We start from the raw sequence: 18,402 nt of genomic DNA, 5'->3' as shown, positions 1-18,402 counted from the left end.
GTTCAACTCCTGGAATTAAGCCTATATTGCTTGGGTGGGTTTCGAATCCCCCAACACCTGCATTCTGACCCAGATATCTTAACCATGCACTAAAGACCACCCTCTAGTTTGGTTCCTGTAACTAAGGCTTTATTGCTTGAGTGGGATTCGAACCCCCAACACCTCGGTAGATGGGGAGGAGTCTACTCAACAGTAGTAGAATATGAAGCAAGACAGTTCTCTAAATAACCAAATATACCTGACAACTAGATACACCCAAGGTGTTACCGCTAGACCGCAAACCAAACATACATGTTTACAGGGGTAAATGGATACCTTTGAGAGCAGAGATGGTTCTTGTGATTGATTTAGCCGAGTAGCGCATATTTCTTGCACAGGCTGTATACTCCCCAGGGAGCTGAGATGGTTTAAGGAATGAGTTAAATGGCCAGTGACCAGGGGTAATGATGTTGGAAGTGCTTTGAGACACCCTTCTTGTGTAAAAAGTGCTACATAACTGGTGATTGTTATTATCATTACAGATTTCTCAAGTTACAAAATATTTTATATGAAAAAGGCTCTACTGCATGTTTCAGAGTGGATCCTGAAGGCTTAATCAGTGAAGAGTTCTGAGCTCTTAACAGTCGTAACTGCAGCATCGTCTGGATATTGCTTCGCTAGTTCCGTATTTGGCAGATAACACTTTTTGGTGAACTCTTCAAAGTATCTGCCAATCTCAGGGTGTGTTATTGCAATCGGATCATCAATGTACTCCAAATTTTCTGAAAGCAAAAAAGTTGATGAAAAGTGGGTTTATATTTTCTCTCACTCTCGCTCATTCTCCAGAAGCAGGTTGATAGTTGGTTTGATTCAATTTCAAATGGTTTATTGTAAAGAAAAGACCATTGTAGTCAAAGAGTGAATTGCAGTCACTTGGCAAATCCAACCATATTGCATAAAATAATAAACTTGTGATAGTAGGGGATAAGCTTCCATATTATGAAGATTGTGCATTTTTTGAGAAAAGCATGAAACTTCTAGCATAATTAGTTCAGACCATAAGGATCAGTTTTAGATGTGGAGGGAAATCAGAATAGACCTTGAGAGGTCAAATTCAACATGGCCGCCAATCTGCCTATTCTAATGTAAAAACACGCTTAACTTCAGCGTTTGTCTAGACTATTTGGTTCAAAAGTTAAGCATGTTTTTACATAAGACCAGGCGGATTGGCGGCCATTTTGGATTTTGACCTCTCAAGGTCATCAGAGGTCGAATCTGACTTCCCACTACATCTAAAAATGTACCATATGGTCCAACCTAACTATGCTAGAAGCTTCATGCTTTTCTCAAAAAGTGCTTAATTTCCTTGCTAAATAAGCCGCTGCAAAAACTGGAGCCAGATCAACAAACTACAGCTGGTAGACCCCTTAAACAACGCAGAACGCATCTCCGAACAACGCGCGTTTTCTTTTCCCAATATGTTGACAGTCAAATCTTTTGTGCATGTTTGTGTATGATTTTGACGCCTAAACTGGTGGATAGGATGGACATGTGTGACTGCGCTGAGCATTGTGCATGAGGTCTTTACTTTACTAACTGAAATTTAGACGTACTGTCGCCAAACCTTTAGCCCGGTGCATTCATGTACTTCCTGCGAATGCGAAGCGAATTTGACGTGAATTTGACGTCACAACTCTCCTTTCGCAGCGATATTCTGAAGAGAGTTGAGCAGAGTTGAACTACTGCGAATTATTCCTTGCGAATTTGTGACATCAACATTTGCTTTGCATTCATATTCGCAGAACCGGGCTTAATGACACTGGACACTATTGGTAAACGTCAAAGACCAGTCTTCTCACTTGGTATATCTAAACATATGCATAAAATAACAAACCTGTGAAAATTTGAGCTCAATCGGTCGTTGAAGTTGCAAGGTAATAAAGAAAGTAAAACACCCTTGTCACAAGAAGTTGTGTGCTTTCAGATGCTTGATTTCGAGACCTCAAATTCTAAACTTGAGATCATCAAATTTGTGGAAAATTACTTCTTTCTCCAAAACTATGCCACTTAAGAGGGAGCCGTTTCTCACAATGTTTTTTACTATCAACCTCTCCCCATTAAGTCATTACCAAGTAAGGTTTTATGCTAATAATTATTTTGAGTAATTACCAATAGTGTCCACTGCCTTTAAGTCACCAATTTCTAGTCTGTGTTCCTTATTTAGTCCTGACATTGTTTATTGTTTACCCTGTGCTGCATATCTGCTTGAGGAGTCCGAGACCAAGACGTTGTAGAACGGTTGATTCTCTTTATTTGGAAGTTGATCCACTCCCATCTGTCTCTGCCATTGCCGAGATAATTTACACACTGAATCCCACCCGTATATCACACAGGAATAATGGTACCTACCCAGGAACAAGACAACATTTACAAAAGTTTAAATCAGAAAACATTTGTGGATGGCAAATCATTAAATGAACAATCACTATATTAGCTAGGCCTGATATTTTGGGTTTTTTATTTATTTTATATTAACATAAACCACAAGGGAAACTTCCATGGTGCCCTGTCATTGGTTCGAATCCCACTCTAGTCAATTCTTTGTTCAACCCCCAAAATATATATATTTACCAAAGTTAAAATCACAAAACAGTTTTGGATGGCAAACCATTAAATGAACAATTATATCAGCTAGGCCTGTTATTTCGATAAATCTTTAAGCTAAGTTATGTTTAAATCAGAAAATATTTAGGATATCAGTTAATTTTCATAATACAGCAATTGTATAAGCGAAAAAGGCATCCATTTAAATTTATTAAGGAAATTATAATTGTACAAGCAAAGAATGACGTTTCTACACATATTTGGTGCTTTCCAAATCAAACTATTATCAATTGAACAAGTGTAGGCAAGGCCAACATACAAATGTGAAATTGTAAAAACACATTCATTTGTATAACGGTGAAAGTACCGCATTATAAACAGCTTTTGCTGTCGGGAGAATGTAATAAAATTGGAAAAATGATTGTCACATTATGCAAGACAAATCATTACAGATCAAATGCACAACAAATCATTTCAGATCAAATGCATATCAAATCATTTCAGATCAAATGCAAAATAAATGCAAATCAAATGCACATCAAATCATTTCAGATCAAATGCACATCAAATCATTTCAGATCAAATGCACATCAAATCATTACAGATCAAATGCACAATAAATCATTACAGATCAAATGCACAATAAATCATTACAGATCAAATGCACAACAAATCATTACAGATCAAATGCACAACAAATCAGTACAGATCAAATGCAAAACAAATTATTTCAGATCAAATGCACATCAAATCATTACAGATCAAATGCACATCAAATCATTTCAAATCAAATGCGCAATAAGTCATTACAGATCAAATGCACATCAAATCATTTCAGATCAAATGCACATCAAATCATTACAGATCAAATGCACATCAAATCATTTCAAATCAAATGCACAATAAGTCATTACAGATCAAATGCACAACAAATTATTTCAGATCAAATGCACAATAAATCATTTCAAATCAAGTTCAAATCAAATCAATACAGATCAAATGCACATCAAATCATTACAGATCAAATGCACATCAAATCATTTCAAATCAAATGCACAATAAATCATTACAGATCAAATGCACATCAAATCATTTCAGATCAAATGCACAATAAATCATTTCAAATCAAGTTCAAATCAAATCAATACAGATCAAATGCACATCAAATCATTTCAGTTCAAATGCACATCAAATTATTTCAATTCAAATGCACAATAAATCATTTCAAATTAAATGCACAATAAATCAAGTTCAAATCAAGTTCACAACAAACCAATACAGATCAAATGCACATCAAATCATTACAGATCAAATGCAAAACAAATTATTTCAGATCAAATCAAATGCACAATAAAATCATTACAGATCATATGCACATCAAATCATTACAGATCAAATGCACAATTAAATCATTTCAGATCAAATGCACATCAAATCATTACAGATCAAATGCAAATCAAATCATTACAGATCAAATGCACAACAAATCATTACAATTCAAATGCACAACAACAAATCATCACATATCAAATGCACAGAATGTGTGGTTGAGAAATGGTCAAAGAATATAATGAGATGAAATAGTTGCAAGGAATTCAGGAATAGTTTAAATGAAGTGACAGATTAAATGCAAAAAAAAGATCATTATAGGATTGTGTGAAGCAGAGACTAGCAGCTAACAAAGTAATCAAGAAAAATTGGTGCGATTTTATAAAAGGGTTAGAATAAATAAAAATGTACAATTACCTTACATGCCTCATCACCATACCAACTGAATACGTCACGCCCGTATTTGCTTCCCTCCGGTTCACCTCTGTGTGCTCCTAAAAAAACGTCGGTAAACAGTTATTATTTCTGGTATTGTATGAAACCAAGAAAGCCTCATAAGTGAACTTAAAGGCAGTGGACACTATTGGTAGTTATTCAAAATAGTTGTTATCATAAAACCTTACTTAATAATGAGTAAGTGGGAGAGGTTGATATTAAAAACATTGTGAGGAGCAGCTCCCTCTGAAGATATGTAGTTTTTTTAGTCATTCGGATGGGACATAAAGCCGCTGATCCTGTGTGTTGTGTAAAAGACATACAAGAACCCAGGTTTGATGGCAGCATATTGCACCACAGCACCTTGTAAACCATAACATTGTTTTAACAAAAGGAGTAGGTTTCCTAATTCAAATGTTATAGTCCCACATAAATACTGTGTGAAAAGCATCCTTGAGCGTCACTGAGTGACGGATATGTGCGCTATAACAGATGCAACTATTATCATCATCATTATTATTATTATTATTATTATTATTATTATTATTATTATTATTATTATTATTATTATTATTATTATTATTATTATTATTATTATTACCTGTCTTGCTTCTTCTTGCTGCATGGTTTCTTGTATGATGCCTGTCATAATCCGCACACCATTTGCTTCTCGGTTAGTCTGTGGTCGAATCTCACGTATCATTTCCAACGACTGCAAAGAGTAAAATACAAATAATATCAATAATAGCTAACTCTTGTGGTTTATTATTTTATATATGATAAATAATAGCTAACTCTTATATAGCGCATTTCACAACAACCGTCTCAATGTGCTTTCTACTATAATGCCCTGCCCCTGGGCCCAATTTCATAGAGCTGCTAAGCACCAAATTTGCTTAGCATGAAATTTCTTCCTACATAAAAACAGAATCGACTAAATTTCCATTTGTTGCATATTGCCTGTTACTGGTATTCAGCTGTTGTTTGCTTATCCTGAAAATCAAGTGGAAATTTGGCTGGTTATCCTGTTTTTATCAAGACAGAAATTTCAGGCTTAGCAGAGTTGTGTGCTTAGCAGCTCTATGAAATTGGGCTCATGTCATTGGGCCTGTAACATTCCTTTAATCTTTTTGATCTCCCAGGGGAGTATACAACCTGGGCAACTGTAGTGCTCCAAGGCTTTTTCTTTCATAATATCAACCTCTACACTCGCAGGTACCAATTTATACCCCTGGGTGAAGAGAAGCAATTATAGTAAAATATCTTGTTTAAAGCCATTGGACCCTTTCGGTAAACAGCATTGTCCAAGGCCCACACTGCGTGTATCACAACTTCAAACGGAGTAAGTTTAATGTAAATCTGTGGACATTGTGTTTTGTGTTACAAAAAGTACCCAAATCCTTTAAGGACACAAGTGCCACGACCAGGACCCGAACCCACGCTCCGATAACGTAGCCACAAGAACATGAATTTGATGCTCTAAACCACTCGGCCATGACACCCTACAAATACAGGGTGGTTAACTAAATAATGATAGCCACTATTCCCAACATGCTAATAAGTTTTTACTAGCTTATAATTTTTGAAATAAAATATTCACAGGTTAGTTTTAAAGTCTTCACAATGATTACATTTAAGTTTAAATTTTTTTGAGTTGAACCAAAAACAAAAGGCTAACTTTGCCTTAAAGCCATTGGACACTTTCGGTAAACAGTATTGTCCAAAGGCCCACACTTTGTGTATCACAACTTATATATTAGATAACAAACCTGTGAAAATTTAAGCTCAATCGGTCATCGGAGTCGGGAGAAAATAACCAGAAAACCCACCCTTGTTTCCCCACATTTCGCCATGTCATGACATGTGTTTAAAATAAATCCGTAATTCTCGATATCGAGAATTGATAATTGTTTTAATGTTTTCTCAAAAAGTGAAGCATTTCATGGATTAATATTTCAAGAGAAGTCTTTCACCATTACCTTCTGTAAACCCTGTAAGTTATTTGTAAATCTGTGAACATTTTTTTTCTTTCTGTGCCGAAAGTGTCCAATGGCTTTAAGGGTTTTCTTTTTACCTCCAAAAAATGCACTCGTCGCTGTACGTAGACCTTGACACATTGAAGCACTGTCTCAAAATCCTCTGGTTTAAGAACGGCATGCAATTCCTCTCCGTACAAACTATACGTCTCACTGAAACACAATGTACATATACAATCATTCAATAAGTAAGCCCACTTCTCTCTTATCTCTTCAGTCTCATGACAATGACTAGAGCAAGCTAGTTGAAACGTTGAGAACAATTCAAGACCTGACTCTGCAGTAGTGCAGTTAATTAAGATCTTATAAGTAAAGTAGTAGTCCCGGCCAATATTCTATACCTTCCGCCCGGGTAGTAGTTAAAAAGCATGACAGTTCTCTAAAGAACAAACTCTACCTGGCAAGTAGACACACACATGGTGTTACTGCAAACCAAATATATATTAATACCTAACAATGCAATGCCTCAAATCCTATATACAATCATTCAATCACTAGGTTTGTAAACTTTCGCAGCTTGGAGCCAGTTCGAGAGCACACATTTAGTCGACCCGTGATTGACCACTGACTAGCATTCTTATCTCGCAACTTCGACGACCGATTGAGCTCAAATTTTCACAGGTTTGTGATTTTATGCTTATGTTGAGATACACCATCTGTGAAGACTAGTCTTTGACAATTACCAAAATTGAAAATTTACCTAGTCAGTTTCCTTTGTGGTTTATATTGATAATAATAAAATCTCACACACAAATGGCTTATTGATCAATACACTAAAGTAGCAAGTCTCAAGAAAAAGCAACTACCTGTCATGGTGCATCATCTGACTGCTGATGTGCATTATATTAGCTGCCATTCGTTTGAACACATCAGACGGTGCACAGGTTTGGCAGTAGTCTGGGTTGAACCCGTGTTGCCCTAAACCTTGCATAAGTGTCTCTGCCATTGTCATCACATTGCCTTTCCTGAACGCATCGATGTATAAGATTGTAGGCGTCTCCTTGAAACCACTGCAGTTTGGATCAAGATAAATAAATAATAATAACAATAATAGCTAGTGCTTATATAGTGCATTTTACAATAATCATACCAATGCACTTTACATTAGTGCCACACTGGTCGATTTTACAAAGGGTGCATTCAATTAGCTTCCCTGGGTCGACCCGATGTGGCATTTTTTTTTTCCAGGATGAACGTGGGCATATAATTACCCCACGTTCGGCCTGGAAAAGTCACCCATTTGGTCTTCCAGTACGAACGTGTGCAGATGTCTACCCACGCTCCATCTGGAAAAAAAACAGACACATCATCATGTGAGCCTTCTCGTCGTGATGTCAGTGCACCTCGGGTCACCCCCAAGTGACCCTATCCACAAGCGGGGCTCTTGGGGCTGGCCCGAGGTGCACTGACGTCACCACGAGAAGGCTAACGTGACGATGTGTCTATATTTTTTTCCAGGTGGAGCGTGGGTAAACATCTGCACATGTTCGTCCTGGAAAATGAAATAGGCGACTTTTCCAGGACGAACGTGGGGTAATTATGGGCCCACGTTCGTCCTGGAAAAAAATAAAATACACCAAACTTACATGTAGGACTAGTCTTAGACTCTCTAGGAGTAATTAAAAACTTAAGGCTAGTCCTATAAATAAGTTAGGATGGATAACCCCCCTAGCTCGAGATGAGACTGGTCTTAAATCTTTGTGAAATCCACCCCCGGTCATTGGGCCATACAACAATATCCCTTTAAAGATACTGGACACTATTGGTAATTGCTCAAAATAATTGTTAGCATAAAAACTTACTTGGTGACCAACAATGCAGAGCTGTTGATAGTATAAAACATTGTGAGAAACGGAGCAGCAGTGACGCTAATAACGACAAGTCCCCTAAATCCACATAGCAAAACTATAAGTCCGATTTTCGGTACAAGTTTAACAAACCAATAAAAATGTCATCAAAGCCTGTTAAAGGCAGTGGACACTATTGGTAATTGTCAAAGACTAGCCTTCTCACTTGGTGTATCTCAACATATGCATAAAATAACAAACCTGTGAAAATTTGAGCTCAATCGGTCGTCAAAGTTGCGAGATATTAATGAAAGAAAAAAACACCCTTGTCACACGAAGTTGTGTGCGTTTAGATGGTTGATTTCGAGACCTCAAGTTCTAAATCTGAGGTCTCGAAATCAAATTCGTGGAAAATTACTTCTTTCTCGGCAACTATGGCACTTCAGGGGGAGCCGTTTCTCACAATATTTTATACCATCAAGTTCTCCCCATTACTCGTCACCAAGAAAGGTTTTATGCTAATAATTATTTTGAGTAATTAGCAATAGTGTCCACTGCCTTTAAACTTCAGTAAAACAAAGGACAATTTATCTGGAATTTTGTGCAGGCCGACTATTTTATACTCACTCCGATGTGTAGTTCCAACTAAGCATAAAATGGCCAGGGAAGTTGACAGGGCGCAAGACGACACCAAGTTTCTGTACAACAGCTTGGTAGAGAATGCATAGCGTGATGGGAATACCAAGCTTAGTTGTCATCACCTAATCAGTATGGACAATTTGGCAAAAGTTACTTAACACAAATGTACTTTAATTCTGACATTTAGCCTGGTTCAAACTTCCTGCAAATGTGAATGCAGTGGGAATTTGGAGCTAATTTTGGACTCTACTAGGCAAAACAAAGCAGGATACCAGTATACAATTGTTGCACGCTGTGACGGGATCCATGGCGTTTTGTACACCCAAGGGGGGAAATGGTACCCGAGGCGAAGCTGAGGGTGCCATTTTCCACCGAGGGTGAACAAAACCCATGGACCCCAGTCACAGCGTGCAACAATTGTTTTGTTATACCTTGGTAACGTTGTTATTCCTCTTCTCGAAGTTCTGTTGTCATCTTCAAACATTATTAAGACGGAGCAATGCATAGTTTAATCATGGTTTAATAAGCAGACGAACAGTTCGAATAAGAAACAATTCTTCACCTGTTCCCTCGAACCCGCGTGTGTTTCGTACAGCGCTGGAAATCGACCAACGGTGGGAACGATCAAGGTGATGTACACCGGTGTACATCACTTTTCATGTTACCTGGCGCGCTGTGCATTACGCTAAGCGCACATCTTAAGCCATGATACATGCGTATTTGTTGCACGGCACGTGATTGGTTCTCGACCAATCAAACTTCACAATTTGTACAGAGGTATAACAATTGCTACATGTAAAATGGTGTCTAAGCTGATGGCCTTATTCTAGAAAGCATATAATTTGTTGTGCTTAGCAACTTTTTATGCTTTTAAAAGCAGCTCTATGAAATTAGGCCATGATGTCCAAACATGAAACCAACATTGGAATTGCCAGAGTACACAGTTCACTGTACTACTGTAGGTGGGTAATGCGTCAATTCCCACCAACATACTGTATTTCTTTCTGCACAATAGCTGCATGTGTGGTAGCCCTGGCGGCCTTACACTTTCGTATTATACTACAGTGATGTCCTGGACATCAGGGTACATTTCTAGAGCGGAAAATTTTCAAAGCTTCATAACTCAATCTTACCTGCAAGAAATCACTAATTTCAACAGATTCACATTCCATGGCAGCATCTATTTTTCTGCAATGGGTTTTGATCGTCATATATTCTTCACAAACCCGTCATTTTCATGAAATAATGCAGCTCCCAACATTTAGGAATTCCCATTTTTTTTCGTACTCTCTCAGTCTGCCGTGTGTACGCAAGACGCACAATGCGCAAATCTTGCGTTGCGTTTGCGTGTTAACGCTGTGCAGTCCAGATACAGTGACCAAGAATTCATGCATCTTGCATCATGCCTCTTGCACGCGAATGTATACGCGTATGCTCGTCACGGCAGCAGACAACACTGTGAGAAAACGATCAAAACGGGAATTTTTTAACGTTGGGAGCTGCATTATTTCACGAAAATGAAGGACTTGTGAGGAATATATGACGACCAGAACCCACCGCAGAAAAATGTATGCCACCATAGAATGTGAATCTGTTGAAATTAGTGGCTTGTTGCAGGTAAGATTTGAGAAAGTTTTCCGCCCCAGAAACGGGCCTAAATAGTTAGGACTCTGTATCTGTGTACAGAGGAAGAGTCCTATATAGGGCTACATGGGTGGGGAATATTCCACAGTCCAAAAACTAGACATCTAAAAATGCACCTTAGACATGAAGGAATTGTTCTTGTTGTAGTAGTCGTCTTTGTTTCCTTTGAATCCCATCTCTTTGTACATGACCTCATTAACTGCATCAAAGACTTCATAACATTGATCGGGCGTCATCTCAACTGCACCTAAAAGTACATCAAGAAAATACAGCACTCTCAATACTAGCGCTGCACACAGTCATGACAGTTGGTAATAGACCCTTCCCATGAAATATGTAAATTGCACATAGCGCGTGCGCACTAACGTTTTGGCTGGCAAAATGAGGGAACATCGCGCTGTTTTGTACTCGACTAATGGCTGCGTGACGCAGACGCGATCGCGCGTCTGCTCAGTGCACAACTCTATGGCGTTTGCCAACCAACAGGGTCTGTACGCATGCGTGAATGTAATTAGCATATTTCATGGGAAGGGTCCATTGTCAAAGACCAGTATTGTCACTTGGTGTATCCACACATACGCATCAAATAACAAACCTGTGAATACATTACTCTCATAACTAGCACTGGACACAGTCATGACAGTTGGTAATTTGTCAAAGACAAGTATTCTCACTTGGTGTATCCCAACATATGCATCAAATAACAAACCTGTGAAAATTTGGGCTCAATTGGTAATCAAAGCTGCAAGAAAATAATGAAAGAAAAAACACACTTGTTGCACGAACTTGTCTCATGCCGAGCTGCTATGACAGTCATACAAAATATCGGCCAAATTAGACACTTCTTGGATGAACCCCCCATCATGCTTTTACCATGCGCCATGCACCATACATACCGATTAGACTCCTGCAATAGTCTTCTTTATGGTCTACCAGATTCCAAGTTGAATAAACTTCAGCGCATTCAAAACAGAGCTGCCCGCCTAGCGGCCCGATCCCCAGCCGTGACACTTGTGTCCTTTAAAAGCAAGACACTTAACCATTGCTTCGTCCTTCGGATGGGACGTAAAGCCATTTGTCCCATGTGTTGTGTGACGCATGTACAAGAACCCATTGCACTTATCGAAAAAGAGAAGGGGTTCACCCCGGTGTTCCTGGCTGTGGCTGCCGTATGCTCCGTAGCACCTTATAAACCCTTATATAAGGTGCTACATAATTGGGTCTCAGAATTCATAACTTCAATAACCTATCTTTCTGAAAGTTTGTATATACTTAGCGCCGTGAGTACCTTGTTTGGTAGATACTTTCTCTATATGACTCGGATATTATTATTATTATTTAATGAGCGCATCACTTATAATCCTCACCGTCTGCATTGGCTGCCTACCAAGGACCGTATCGAGTTTAAGCTCATGTTACTCACGTTCAAGGCTAAACATCGTCTCACTCCCGACTACATCTCTGAACTAATCTTAGACACCCCATAATGTTGTTGTGCTTAGCTACTGTTTGTGCTCAAGCAGCTCTTTATGGGTTTGAAACGCCATTTTGGTTTGTGGATGAGTAGGCCTTACTGTTATTTCAGTCAACTTTGTTTTCTTTGTGTCTTTGTAATTCTTTATGTAAATTTGATGCATGTTAGGCCGTGTTCGAATTGATGGCTACGGCTGCGACTACGACCGTTGCCAGGGGTGTTGGTAAGGGCGTCCTATACTTCAATGAATGATGACGCTGCGCTCCAGCCGTAGCCATAGTCGTAAACGCCAATTCAGATCCGGCCTTAGACAGGTGCTGCCATTTCAAGTGTTTTTGAACAAAATACTCTACCATTCAACAATTAAATAATAATAATAATTGTGGCTTCCTATATAGCGCTCATGTCCGTCACTCTGCAAGATGTAGGACTACGTTTGAATTATGAGACCTAAAATTGATGGCAAGTAGTCATGCCTTACCTTCTATATTGCCATGGTAACAGGGATGCTCAGGTTTCAGTTTCCTCCTCCCTTGATTGGCTATCTCAGTGACCTCTGACCTTATTTTATCACAGTCTACGATTCTGAATGGACTATACCATTTCTCAAATAACAATGCACCTATAGAGTCAACATGGAAAGAAAACGAAAATGAGAATTATAATAAATGTTAAATTTTTTACCCATACACAGATCAGGGAATCAATGTGTGGTGAAGAGGTTTTCAACTAGTGGTTTAAACCCGCGCCGAGGCCTGGACTTGATCATTTTACAGAGACAAAGTCGAGGTAAATTATCAAGAACCAGGCCTCGGCGGGTTTAAAAACCACTAGTTGAAAACCGATTCAACACCCTTTGATTCCCATTCATAAATACCTTAACGGTCAAAAAACATCAACACCTTTGGTCACAAGGTAAAATAAATGCAAAAATTATAATTATTCAATGATTTCTTTCAACACAACACCCTCCAGCTATGAAATGGTGAGGCCCTCGGGTAAACAACTCCTTATAAGGAGATGCTGTGCGCGTCGGATGTTGCCCAACTGTTTCAGCCGTTGCTCTCGACCAATAGGAATGAAGAAACTGTCTAATACGCACAGGTGCAAGCGTGCATGTCACGACCATGTTCTAACATTTCTTACTGGTGTTATATCATCCGTTCAAACAACACCTCGTAATGCCCTCTCGACCAATCAGAATAGATAAACTGTCTTAGGTATTTATGAATGTGTGTTAGCACTGTATACTCCTGAGTACTTTCCCCCGAGTCCTGTGAAAAAATATCAAAAGGCATATTATTCGGTCGGGTGGGATTCGAACCCACGACCCTTGCAATTCTAGAGCAGTATCTTATCAACTAGACCACTGAGATTGCCCAGTAGCTAGAGGCAGTTCGAATCATGTTTTAGCAGCAGGTTCTGCAACGATTTATAATAGATATTAAATTTGCATGGGGGATAAAGAATATTAATTTTGTGTTACCCATACAAATGAGAACAATAATAATAATAATAACCAGTTGTCTATATAGCACTTTTGACATCCGAAGGACGCCTCAAAACGAAACCATCTCAGCTCCCTGGGGAGTATACAGCCTGTGCAATGAATGAAATACTCGGCTAAATAAATCACAAGCACCATCTCTGCCCTCAAAAGTATCTATTTATGTCTGGGTGGAGAGAAGCAATTATTGATAAATAGTCAAGTGTCTTGCTCAGGGACACATGTATCAACTTACACTCTGCTGAACAGAAACACCAGAGTTTGAGTCCCGTGCTCTGATCCGTTCGGCCATGACACCCAACAAAGAGTATGTTGTGTTGACAAACATGGTATCATACTCCAAAATGGCAAGGTTTATATAGCATTCTTAAAGGCAGTGGACACTATTGGTAATTACTCAAAATAATTTTTAGCATAAAAACTTACTTGGTTACAAGTAATGGAGAGCTGTTGATAGTATAAAACATTGTGAGAAACGGCTCGCTCTGAAGTATCGTAGTTTTCGAGAAAGAAGTAATTTTCCACGAATTTGATTTCGAGACCTCAGATTTTGAATTTGAGGTCTTGAAATCCAGCATCTGAAAGCACACAACCTCGTGTGACAAGGGTGTTTTTTCTTTCATTATTATCTCGCAACTTCGACGACCAATTGAGCTCAAATTTGCACAGGTTTGTTATTTTATGCATATGTTGAGATACACCAACTGTGCAGACTAGTCTTTGACAATTATCAATAGTGTCCAGCGTCTTTAAATAAGGGAATCAATGTGTGGTGAAGAGGTTTTCAACTAGTGGTTTAATCCCAACGAGGCCCTCTTTCTTGATAATTTTACCGAGACGAAGTCGAGGTAAATTTTAAAGAACCAGGCCTCGGCGGGTTTAAACCACTAGTTGAAAACCGATTCAACACACTTTGATTCCCATTCATAAATACCTTTTTCGGTCAGAAACATCATCACTTTTTGGTGAAAAAGTAAAATAATTCAAAAAATTATTATTCTTAAATGATTTCTTTCAACACAACACCCCTCCAGCTATGAAATGGTAAAGCCCTCCGCCGCCCTCGGGTAAACAACTCCTTATAAGGGTATGCTGTGCACGGCACAACTGTTTCAGCCGTTCCAATAGGAATGATGAAACTGTCTTATAAGAACAGGTGCAAGGTCGCGTGTCACACCCATGAATTAACACTTTTTACCAGTCATAAACAAAGGTTTATACACACCCACGTGACGCGCTCTTAACCAATAGGAATAGCGAAACTGTCTGAGATATTTATGAATATCGAATGGTCAGACAGTAGGAGGGTATTAACAAATTTACCTTCTAAGAGAGACTGTTGTTCAATCGGTAGAGCAATATATTTCCACCATTCTTGCTTCATATGGGAATGGTGAACACACCTCAAAGCTTTCTTTGCATAGTATTTCTCTGTCAGATTCTTATCCCTAGGAAGGAAAGCAGTGCAAATTAAGTTATTTGGACTGGAATAACTATTTCATTCAAACGGATTTATACTTTGAAGTGAAATGTTGTTAAAAAGTACTTTAAACTATTGAAAGCTCGTGATTCATTTGGTAATCACTCTTAAAGTATTTGGGTACTTTTTGTAACACAAAACACAATGTCCACAGATTTACATTAAACTTACACTGTTTCAAGATAATGATTGTAGAAAGTGTACCTTAAAATATTAGTTGCTGGTGTGCTGTAGTTTTTGAGAAATGAGTAAAACAATGTAATGAAAAAACATTTTTACATGCTAAAATAATTTTCATGACATTGTTTTACTCATTTTTTTTTCAAAAACTACGGCACCTCAGCAAGCAATATTTTCAGGGAAGCTTTCTACTATCATTATCTTCAAACTGTGTAAGTTTAGTGTAATTCTGTGGACATGTGTTTCTTGTCCTGCAAAAAGTACATAGACCTTTAAGAAAACTGTACTGCAACTTACTCGTCTTCATCAAACACTTTGTTCATGAGTGTGTTGATCACTAGATGGTGATGCATCAATCCATTTGCTGAGAGATCCTTGAGTTGACGGAAGCTACAGTACGACACCTCATCCTGGTGAAAACATTTAGCCGATAGACCCATAATGACATCATTGACTTTGGCTGGTATTGGGTAGAGTTTCTTGCATAGGTTTAGCCAGGTTGGGGTCGGATCTGTCTCATTGGCTGACTTGAGGAGACTTGGCCAGCTGTAAGTAAATCAGAAGTAGGACTTAGTTTCAGGAAGAGATACAATTAGTTTTAATCTGCGATTAATCAATGAATGCGATTAATCAATGAATACGATTAATCTGTATGAGATTTCACAAGGTGTCAATGTGTTTGCATGACATTTGGACTATTTTTTTTTTATTTTCAGTATCCACCGCATTCATTTTCAACTCAGTCAAGCATGTAGGTCTAATTCTACCTCCATGGTCTAAGCTAAACCTAAAAATGAAGACAGGTCAGCAGAACTTTATTAATCATGAAAACATTATAACTAAATGTGTGATGGTATTGTTGTGTTAGCGCAAAGGTGACGGTCGTATGAAAAACTTTCAGTGAAATTGAGCTAGAATATACAAAAGGAGCTTTGTTTTTGTCTGAATAAACTGTATAAGTTTAAATTTTGTCATACAAAAAGAACATACGATTTGTTGCACTGAGAAGATACTAACTATTCCCATTTGATTTATTGTTTGCAATGCAGTCTCCGTGCTAGTTGCAATAACGTAACCCTCCTGCCTTGTAACGCCCCTTTCACAGAATGGTTTAGTCCAACTCGGCCGCGGCTTGGCATTTCGTCAATCCAATAGGCTGGTACCTACGGTTCAGGACTTGGTGACAAAAAAATAAAGCGTTGAACATATCGGGAAGTCAAAAAACAAATGATGCGGCAGGTTCCAAATTTGTGACTGTTTCCCTCTGGGATCTGGTAAGTTTTTGTCCTTTTTCTTCAAAAATATTTTCTCAATGGTGTTTTGAGTGTTCATTAGACATTGAGGATTACGATCGTGTTCCTAGAATTTGTGTCATGATTTTCGGAAGTGGAAAAATGGAGCAAATCTGTTGACTAGCTGTCGAAATTGTACGTGTGTTGGACAAGATTGCCGTTTGCCGTTCTAGCATGGCTCGTAACCCTCCGGTCTCGCTGTCGGGGGGGGGGGGAGGGTTACGTTCGGCTTCGCCGTCGGGAGGAGGGTTACGTTATCGCAACTATCTTTGTGCAACAAATGTACTATCAAGGCTTCAAACTTGCGGAAAGTTTCCGTATGGCGCCACTGCTTTTTCATTTGATAGGAAATAGTATCTAATTTGCTTCAATGAGATATCCCATTTTTGTAAAAATGAGTGAAAAAGCGGTGGCACCATAGTCCCATACGGAACGTTATCTATAAAAGCCAAAACAGTTTGATGGGATTTTTCATTTTTTTAGTATCGACTTGTATTTTGTAACAGTAAGCTTAAATGGTATTAAAAGTAGATATCACTTTTAATGATTGTCATAATAAATGTCATCCTATTCTTTCGAAGAACGTGGACTTGTTTTTAACACCAAACATGACTGTTTAACTTTAATTAAAACATTCCCAAACCTTAATGGTATTTGATGGTGCCGTTTTGACAGAACCGAATTTGCGCAAGGCTTTAAATTTTTGTGGAATATCTGGTGCGCAGGCTTAAACATGCGTGCACAAATTTAAATTGGGCCATCAAGTTTGCGCGCTAAGCGGAGGCTAAAGTTTGCGCGAGGACTGAAGTTTGCGCCCAACAAGTACTCTCGTTTGTTGTGACGTTATCCGAAAATATTTACCGTGTGAACAGCTTAACTTTCCACAGCTCGTTGTCACTTGTAATCTCAACAAAACGCTTGCAAGTTTTCCCAAAAGTGACAACATCACTAAAGCTGAGCTCAGTGTTCTTTAATATAAGGGAAATAACCTCCGTCGGAAGGAAAACGAAATGGTTAAACCCGCACTTCTCGACACCTACTTCCATGTTATTGTCGTCTGCCATGATTGCGTGAAGGGCGCCCTCCAGAGTTCAATGAAAGATTTGTTTACATTTTCCCCGGGAGTTCCATGTGCGCTGATCGATCATCAACAGAAATGATATGACAGAACCAACCGGGTCACTTAAATTTTAAGTATTGGCGTATAATACCTACCTTAAAGCCTCCATGATGTCGACAACAATGGTTTGTAAGTATACGCCAGTCTAACTACTTGTTATGCCAATTAATATATGAACTTCCGGGCATCGTTTTTTACTGATCAGTTTGAAGTTTGACTTTGACTGTATTTGTTGTCATGTCGTACGTAGGAGAAATTGGAACTGATTGGTTAAAAGTTTGTTCTACATTTTATTTTTACATCATTTAATGATGTACTATGAAATAAATGCACAAAAGGACAGCAGAAACCTCTATTGTAAAGTTACAATGCATGATCCAAGTCAACCTACTACTGCGATTAAAGATTTGTTGTCATCAGCAGGTTACCCATGTGAGGTTCATGCTTCTTCTTCTTCCTTCTTCCTTATAAAGTGCAGCCTTTAAATGGTTGAAGATGTACGCACTGCGTGTGAGCACATGTGTTGACTTAGGCAACAAGAATTTGTGTCAGGTGCAGATAGAATTATGTACAGGTGCGAGTAAAAAGCTGGAGATGAGGTTTACTTCAGCCGGGGGTCCCTTAACGCCAGTTTGAAAGCGTCAAGGGACGGGTAGTCGGTACGCCGCAGGATCAACTGGGAGGTTGTTCCAGTCCCGGATGGTGCGTGGGAAGAAGGAGCTGGCATAGACTGAAGAGCTGGTATGTGGGATTGTGAATCGAGAGCCATGACTTCTTGTTGATGTGGTTGAATGTGTCAGAAGGGTGTTCCAGGGGATGTCGACCAAGTTGAATCTTATTTTGTACATCATTTGAAGGCAGCTTTGGAAACGACGTTCCTGTAGAGAAGGCCATTT

At 38.7% G+C, this 18,402-nt stretch overlaps 1 protein-coding gene across 1 annotated transcript; it reads right to left on the bottom strand.

Moving 5' to 3' along the window:
• Positions 1-580: 580 nt before the first annotated feature.
• On the bottom strand, positions 581-17,440 carry LOC139939202 (F-box only protein 21-like). Its single transcript, XM_071934993.1, has 12 exons — positions 17,248-17,440; positions 15,392-15,640; positions 14,758-14,882; positions 12,409-12,549; positions 10,570-10,700; positions 8,798-8,931; positions 7,190-7,393; positions 6,422-6,536; positions 4,949-5,059; positions 4,330-4,406; positions 2,227-2,384; positions 581-761 (listed from the first exon to the last, which is right to left on the bottom strand). The coding sequence occupies exons 1-12, from the start codon at positions 17,430-17,432 to the stop codon at positions 592-594; spliced, it is 1,800 nt and encodes a 599-aa protein (XP_071791094.1). The 5' UTR covers positions 17,433-17,440; the 3' UTR covers positions 581-591.
• Between the last annotated feature and the right edge of the window lie 962 nt (positions 17,441-18,402).

The sequence above is a fragment of the Asterias amurensis genome, chromosome 6, assembly GCF_032118995.1.
Source record: "Asterias amurensis chromosome 6, ASM3211899v1".
In the NCBI taxonomy this organism is placed as follows: Eukaryota; Metazoa; Echinodermata; class Asteroidea; order Forcipulatida; family Asteriidae; genus Asterias; species Asterias amurensis.
The sequence above is the reverse complement of the archived record's forward strand: the minus strand, read 5'-3'. Positions and strand labels throughout refer to the sequence as shown.